The sequence below is a fragment of the Hevea brasiliensis genome, chromosome 3 (genome assembly GCF_030052815.1).
Source record: "Hevea brasiliensis isolate MT/VB/25A 57/8 chromosome 3, ASM3005281v1, whole genome shotgun sequence".
In the NCBI taxonomy this organism is placed as follows: Eukaryota; Viridiplantae; Streptophyta; class Magnoliopsida; order Malpighiales; family Euphorbiaceae; genus Hevea; species Hevea brasiliensis.
The window spans coordinates 1,111,157-1,118,642 of record NC_079495.1 but is presented as its reverse complement, the minus strand read 5'-3'; the positions used below and the strand labels follow the sequence as shown (position 1 = coordinate 1,118,642).

Here is a 7,486-nt window from a genome sequence, read left to right as displayed (position 1 = left end):
ACATGTAATTTCACCAGTTTGCCATCAATTTCTCTTTATCCTAGTTCATTAATAAAAGTGAGTTTACAACTTTGCAAAAACCTTCCTTCTACCAAGATTCATTAAATTAGCTCAAACAAGACATCACAAACTTATCCTAACTCATAAAATCTCTATCCAATTTTCTTTGATTTAGTCATTTAATTCACCTCTAGAGTAACAAAAACAAAGTTAGCTTTGTTCTTCAAAATGCGAGGAAACGTGTACATAACAAACTCATAGAAAATCCAAAATGAAAATAAACTCCGCCATGCTTGCTTAGTTGAGTAAAAAGGTAAACAAGACACAATCCCAAATTTCAGAAATGAAATAGCATAAAGCTCAGATGGATATCAATCAATACCTTTCTCAATCTAAATCGTGATAGGATTAAGAACAATGATCGGAACAAAATATGCACATGAAGCATTATCGTGGAAAATATACACAAGTAATAATATTGCCTCGTGACACAACCACATACAATACATTGCTGTTGACTACACCTACCAATGACAGTGCTGACTGACTGAAGCTGCTAAAAACAGGAACAAAGAAAGCACTGAAAGATCATCACACGCTATTTTTGCGCTACAGCTGATGTTGCCAGCAAGTATCATCTCTCATCAGTCATCACCAGTGAATATCATCTACGCCCATCAATCAATCCCTCCAGTTCTCTTCTCCCAAACCTCCTTCCCTCTGAATGAGCTTCCTTACATCTTGCAGCAAAGTAAAATATCAACCAAGCTACCATAAAGTAAACCTCCACAGTTGACTGAAAAATTGCAGCCAAAAACTTGCCAAAAACCCGAGTTAAGACCCATCTTGCTGCTGAACCACAGAGTATTGTTTCCATAGATTTTATTTGGATAGCCTGGTTAAACATAGTTGATATCAAATAACAACCTTCTTTAACAATCTCTCTCCCCGTCCTTCTGGAATCCACAATGGTAACCCATGCATCCACTGCAAATATAAACGCCACAAATGCATCCAACAAAAACCAAGTAAACAAAAACCCTGAAATTTCTTTTTCAAACCCTCGAACCCACGGGGACGTAATAGAAAATGGCATCAATTTCAACCTCACAAATAGCTTGAAAAACGAGTATTGGTCCTCAATTTCACCAAAATACCACAACCCTATAAGCTGAGTCAAAGCATCCCTAACCGCCCATCTCATGAGGATAAACCCTGTGAGTCGTTTCAGCCCCAATCTAGACCCATCCCAAACAACAGCAACGAATGAAGTGAACCTCCCCAACAAATCATTAACAACAGCAACAAAAACAATGCCCAATATCCACGAATATATAGCAGTAAACCCAAGAATCACCCACCCATAAGCAACAGATAAGAAACTTATTAGAAAAAACAAAGCAGCAGCGTCACGCCGGCCTAGCTCCAATCCCTTAATAAAGAACTGCAAATCTACTATCCTGTCCAAATCTCCACCTTTCTCTAAACCCACCGATCCATTTTCCTCTTCCTTTTCGTTCTCATTGTCACTATAATCACTAGTTTCCCTATCGCTACTATCAAGACTCTCCACCTTGAATTGAACCCCAGAACGAACAGTTTCAGCAATCTTGATCCCGTTATCGATGACAAACTCGGAAAATCCCAGCCCAGAATCAAAGTTGTAAAGAATTACAAAGCTACCATTGGGAAGAAGCTTACGGTTAGGACCAAAGAGGGGACGATCGGTATCGTCATCGCCGGAGAAGAAATCGTCATCTAGGGTTCCGACGCGGGTGAGATGGAGGAAGGGGCGGCGGTGGCGGCGAGGAGGGGGGCGGTGAATGCGGTGGTGTGGGGGGTGGAGGTGGTGGCCGGCGATGTCGAGACGGGAGAGAAGGGATTTAAGAGAAGGGTCGCGGTCGATGAAGGTGGTGAGGACGTGGGTTCCATTCTCGACGAGGGAGCGGAAGGAAAAGAGGAGGAGGGAGAGGAAGAGGAAGGTGAAGAGATTGGCGGAGAAGGAGGCGGCGGCTTGTTTGATGAGTTGAGACGTCGTCCGTATATTGTTGATGATGACGATACGGGGTTGATCGGTCATCGCGATAGATTTGATCTTTTGCTTTCCCTCTCTGTTTTGCGTTTTAGATGTCTTTGCGAGAAACGAGGGTGGAGTAGCGGAAGAGCCGATGAGGAGAGGAGCGAGGGAATAGGTTGGCTTCACGCGATACTTGCTGCTGTGTTGACCACGCGTTGAATGATTTGCAATCAACAAGGATGAATGGAGCTTCACTTCATCCTCGGTTGGACTTGAGTTGAATTTATAATTGAAACTCATGCAAATTAGAATATGTATATCTACACTTAAATTAAATATTTACATATAAATTTATATATTTTTTAATTAATTTTATATATATACCTTAATATAAATATTTAATTTAATAATAATTAAATTTATTTTGATATAAATTTAAATTTATATTAAATGTATCTGAAATTTATATTTAATATTTTTGAGTTAATTCAGAACAATCAGCTTAAAGGTTTTTTTTTTTTAATCCCATGGAACAGGCTAAGCACTATTATGAATAGTCACGAAGGAAAATTTCCAGGAGGCAAATAGTTAGAGGTTGGTTCCATCATCCATGAATGGCGAATTAATATCCAACTTTAATTTCAAGGACAGCCTGTGATAGAAAGAAAATGATTCCATTCTAATTTCTTTAATGGACCCATTTTTTGACAAAATCGACTTAATTAGTGAGCGTACACTTGTAACAAAATCATTTTGTAATAACATATTAGAACCCTAATACTAAAAATTAAGCAAAATAATAATAATAATAATAATAATAATAATAATAATAATTTCACGAACTTTGCATCTTCAACGGGGGACGCTTTCATCTGATATTTAATCAATATTCAGAGAAATAATCAACATAATTCAAGTCAGAAACGAATGATAATATGGACAAATCTGGAGTAAAACCACATTATTGTACTCTTTATTTATTGTCAAAATGACAAACAATATGTTACTCTCTCACAAGAAAAACTTACAGCATGGGAAATTGAGCCTTTGAAAGAATTGAATCACTTGTTCATTTTGAGATATTAAAATAGGCAGGAGCACAATATTTGGCTCCCATATCTTAGGAACAGCAATATTAAGGATCTTCTATACAACCATCTCAGTTATGCAGTCTTATTCCCCTCTGGAAACAACTAAAAACAGGTTTTACACATGGCTCCAAAAAGAACCGTGTGAAACTAAAAGAATTCTCCATAGGAATCTCTAAAGATGGTCACATATTGCCTTTGTAAAATCAGTTGTAGATGAAGTACCACCTAGATCTGCAGTTCGGTACTTTCCCCCAGCAATTGTGTTAAGGATAGCATCCTGAATCTTATCAGCCTTGTCATTGAGCTCTAAATGGCGCAACATTGAGACAGCACTTAACAGCAAGGCAGTGGGATTCGCCAAATTCTATTGACATTCAACAACATAAGAAGTCAGGAGCAATTAACACTAAGAGATTGTTTGATATTAATGAATTATATAAAATTTTATGGAAAGATGTGGTTCTTCACATTCAAAATTTCTTCAATACAATCCATTTTACTTTTTGGTTTGAAAAAATTACTAATCAAGTGATTTAAAGCAGCTGCCAAAATCTTTAACCAAAAGATCCTCTTCTGAAGCTTAAACCCTGAATTGCCAATGAATGCACCCACAAATAGGCTTACATAAAAAACCAACCATTGTCAATAAACTCCAATAATGAGCACATCTTCACAGTCCATAACTAGCCAAGCTCCCCAGTTAACCATTATAAGTTCACGATGAAGTTCTAACAGACTGCACGACAAAACTTTACTAAATTCTACTTGTAAATACAACACATTCAACTTAATAGTATCTTCACAACAGCAGATTGCAAAAAGGCAAAAATCTATTGGACATTCTAGTTCCTCAGAATCCATAATAACCAACAAAAAAGCCACTGGTTAATGCTAAAAGAGTTTTGTCACACTATAATTAATGTTTTTTCTAGGTCCTCGGAAGGGCACAATGTCAAATCCACTAGTCCTGGAACATCAGCAAACCTTGAAAAGCTTCAATGTTCTTTTTCCCCTAAAACTCGTACACACACACACACACACACACACATGCAGAGTTGCCAGCTTATCTAAATGAAACATCTTAACCAAGAGTCTAGGGTTTGATTGATGAAAACAAGGCATGTTGGATTTACTATACAAATGATGAAACAAATTAATCATATGGGGTTAGCATCAACCAAAAAATTGCAGAAATTCTTCTTGTGTTGTTATGCCTTTAAAAACTATCAACAGGTACCTAATCTAGTGTTACCATGAAAAACTAAGTTAGCTAGCTATAGAAGCTAACCTTTCCAGCAATATCAGGTGCTGAACCATGCACAGCTTCAGCAAGAGCAATGCCTCCTTCACCAATATTGCAGCTGTAAAACATGACAAAACTGTTAGACGATCTGTAAGTATGCTATGCTAGCAGAAATGAAAGATCATCTTCAGGTACCTTGGTGTTAAGCCCAAACCACCAACCAATCCCGCGCACAGGTCACTGATAATGTCACCATAGAGGTTAGGCATCACCAGTACATCAAAAAATGCTGGATTCTTCACAAGCTGTACAGCGAAACAAGTAATCAGATGTGTCTTTACACAGCTTCCCCAACCACCCCCCACAGAGAGAGATAGAGAGAGAGAGAGAGAGAGAGGGTCCTCTTCTTCTTCACCTAGAGACTGCTACTTATGCTTGGGAAGGGGAAATGATGAGCGGATAGGAAGGAGAGAAAAGGGAAGAATGTTCCCATTTATTCTAGTCCAGAAAGGAGGTGAAAATGACACGGGTTGAAAATGAGATGAAGGTCATTGCATTTACTAATATGTCCATATATTTAATTCTTTCATTGAACAGTGAAGAACATTATGGTAATATGAATCAACGAAAATAATTACTCTTCACATATATTCCCTCATCCCCCCACCCTCCTCTTTTCTCTTCTCTTCCGAAACAAGAGTAGAGAAATTATTGTCCCCCTTCACTCTCTTTCCCTCCATTTTGTCTCCCCTCCTTTTCTTTCCCCTCTTGGTTTCCCACAAACAAAAGCTACATACACAAAACACCAAAGAAAGGGATTTAATATACCATCATACAGCAGTTGTCAATAACAACTTCCTCATATGTTATCTCAGGGTACTTCTCTGCAACCTCACGGCAGCACTGCAAATGAATTAAACAACTTAGAGTCCACATACTTGGGTAAATTTTCCCGTAGTCTTTGATGTAAAAGGAATTTACAACAGGGCCACTTGCATTACCTTAAGAAACAGACCATCAGTTTTCTGCATAATGTTTGCCTTGTGAATAGCAGACACCCTCTCTCTACCATGGGCCTTTGCATAGTGAAAAGCATATTCAGCCACCCTCAAACTAGCCTGACGAGTAATGATTTTGAGACTTTCAACAACACCTCTCACCACCTATTATCAAATTAAACACTGCCTTAAATTTATACCTTCTCTATTTGTTAGTGCACATCAGGCACATCAGCATTCTATTGAAAGAAACTTACTTGATGTTCAAGTCCACTGTATTCCCCTTCCGTATTTTCACGGATAGTAATAAGATTCACATCATCGTACCGGGTTTTATAGCCTGGAAGGCTGTTGCAAGGCCTGACATTGGCATACAAATTAAGTTCTTTCCTGAGAGTGAGATTCAAAGAACGATGGCCTTTGCCAATGGGTGTGGCCATTGGCCCTTTCAAACCTACTCTGTTTTGTCTAACTGACTCCAAACTTTCCCATGTTAAGAAACTCTGGGTTCTAGGATCTATTTCAGTCCCAACATAGTGCTCTTCCCACTCAATTGGCACCTCAGCTGCTTTAAATACCTATCATGATTAAAATGATAATTAATAACCATATAATTACATGTATATGAAGGAAAACAGTACATACAACTATAGGGAAGAGAATTTAAAATTATTACTAAAAACTGACATATTCAGATATCAGAAATTCCCACCGAAGTGGAACAATCTTGAATGCAAAGTACATTTCTCATAACAAGAACACACTCGGTTATCGTTTCCGTTAATCCTATGTTAAACAGCAACCATAAACCAATCTTGTCAATATTGATTGAAACCTATGTTTGGAATCCAAAATTACTCGTGCAACTAAGTCACGGCACAAGAAACTAGTTGCCAAAATAACCAAATGTTACTTGATTGATGATGGTCTCCTCAAAAGAAGTGCTCCACCAGATAGATTGGGCTATGGTTTTCATACTTAAGTCCGCCCCAGAATTATTAGAGTGCATTTTGGGCTTGCACCACTGTCTAGTATGGGCATTCCCAATAAATACTTGAGAAGATATTCAACAAAGAAAATATTCTCAAAAACACATAAAACATCAACTAAGCGTTAAATGTAACTGAATAATCTCACTACAAGGCATAAGAAAACACAGAAACTAGCATGCACTGAAGAAGCCAGACTTCTGGAATGCCTACATTTCCCTATAGAACTCTTCAAATGTCAACTGAACGTGAAGACTAGACTCAATTTAGCATAATTACGTATATGATACAGCAATGAAACTAAAATTAAAGACCATATTTAAAAAAAAAATAATAATAAAATCAAATAAAATAAAATCAAATATGATTGCATCTAAAAGAATGGAGTAGCATTAACAGCCAACTAAAGCAATAAAGACACTCACACACAGAACAATAATCTCACGATTATTCACACAGAAATCGTATCCAAAAACCCAGCTATAAAACTCCTTTCAATCGGTAACCAGCTAAAAGCTCAGATCATGAGCAGCAGCAGCAGCAGCAGCAGGATGCATAAAATTGAAGTCTAGATTCAATAGGAATTTCGAAGGAAAGAGAGAAAGGGAGAGACCTGTTTGACAGACTCAGCGATCTCGGGGCCAATGCCGTCACCGGGAAAGAGGGTGGCTGTGATCGGAGTTGTGGCGGAGGAGAAGGCCCTGGCTGCAGAAGCTAATAAGGAATAATTAGGAGCAGCGGCAGCGGTGGTGGTGGAGGAGAGGATCTGGGAGGACCGGCTTCCTAGAGCGCGTCTGAGGACCTGAGAAGCCATGATTTTTCTGGTTCGTTTCGTCTGATTGAAAAGTAAAGCAGAATATCAAGCAGACTTTTTAGAACATATTTGTCTTTTAAGGAGACTTTTAAAATTTAAAACAATTGGGCTGGGCTTTATAGTTTACCCACATAATTTTCAATTGGGCTTTTATGGGCTTTAGGTACTTATATTTTCTTCCTCTATTTTTTTTCTCACACTTTTTACCATGAAAATTTGATTTCTGATATCTAATTCTATTTATTTATCTGATAGTTCATTTTTTTATAATATATCATTTAATAGTATTTTAATTTTATTTTATTTTTTATCTTATTTGGTGTCTTTATTTCGA

The 7,486-nt window shown here is 37.8% G+C and overlaps 2 protein-coding genes across 2 annotated transcripts; both read right to left on the bottom strand.

Annotated features, from left to right (window-relative positions):
- Window positions 1-365: 365 nt before the first annotated feature.
- LOC110655299 (uncharacterized) lies at window positions 366-2,344 on the bottom strand. Its single transcript, XM_021811546.2, has one exon. The coding sequence runs from the start codon at window positions 2,315-2,317 to the stop codon at window positions 665-667; it is 1,653 nt and encodes a 550-aa protein (XP_021667238.2). The 5' UTR covers window positions 2,318-2,344; the 3' UTR covers window positions 366-664.
- A 609-nt stretch (window positions 2,345-2,953) lies between these two features.
- LOC110655300 (isocitrate dehydrogenase [NAD] catalytic subunit 5, mitochondrial) lies at window positions 2,954-7,211 on the bottom strand. Its single transcript, XM_021811547.2, has 7 exons — window positions 6,952-7,211; window positions 5,607-5,927; window positions 5,353-5,514; window positions 5,180-5,254; window positions 4,547-4,656; window positions 4,397-4,469; window positions 2,954-3,472 (listed from the first exon to the last, which is right to left on the bottom strand). The coding sequence occupies exons 1-7, from the start codon at window positions 7,150-7,152 to the stop codon at window positions 3,281-3,283; spliced, it is 1,134 nt and encodes a 377-aa protein (XP_021667239.1). The 5' UTR covers window positions 7,153-7,211; the 3' UTR covers window positions 2,954-3,280.
- Between the last annotated feature and the right edge of the window lie 275 nt (window positions 7,212-7,486).

Excerpts from the sequence above, each read along its gene's own strand:
- LOC110655299 (XM_021811546.2), bottom strand. The coding sequence starts at position 2,317 with ATGAGTTTCAATTATAAATTCAACTCAAGTCCAACCGAGGATGAAGTG.
- LOC110655300 (XM_021811547.2), bottom strand. The coding sequence starts at position 7,152 with ATGGCTTCTCAGGTCCTCAGACGCGCTCTAGGAAGCCGGTCCTCCCAG. Across the intron at positions 5,515-5,606 it reads ACAGTGGACTTGAACATCAA|GTGGTGAGAGGTGTTGTTGA; the intron begins GTAAGTTTCTTT and ends ATTTGATAATAG. Across the intron at positions 4,470-4,546 it reads GGTTTGGGCTTAACACCAAG|CTGCAATATTGGTGAAGGAG; the intron begins GTACCTGAAGAT and ends CATGTTTTACAG.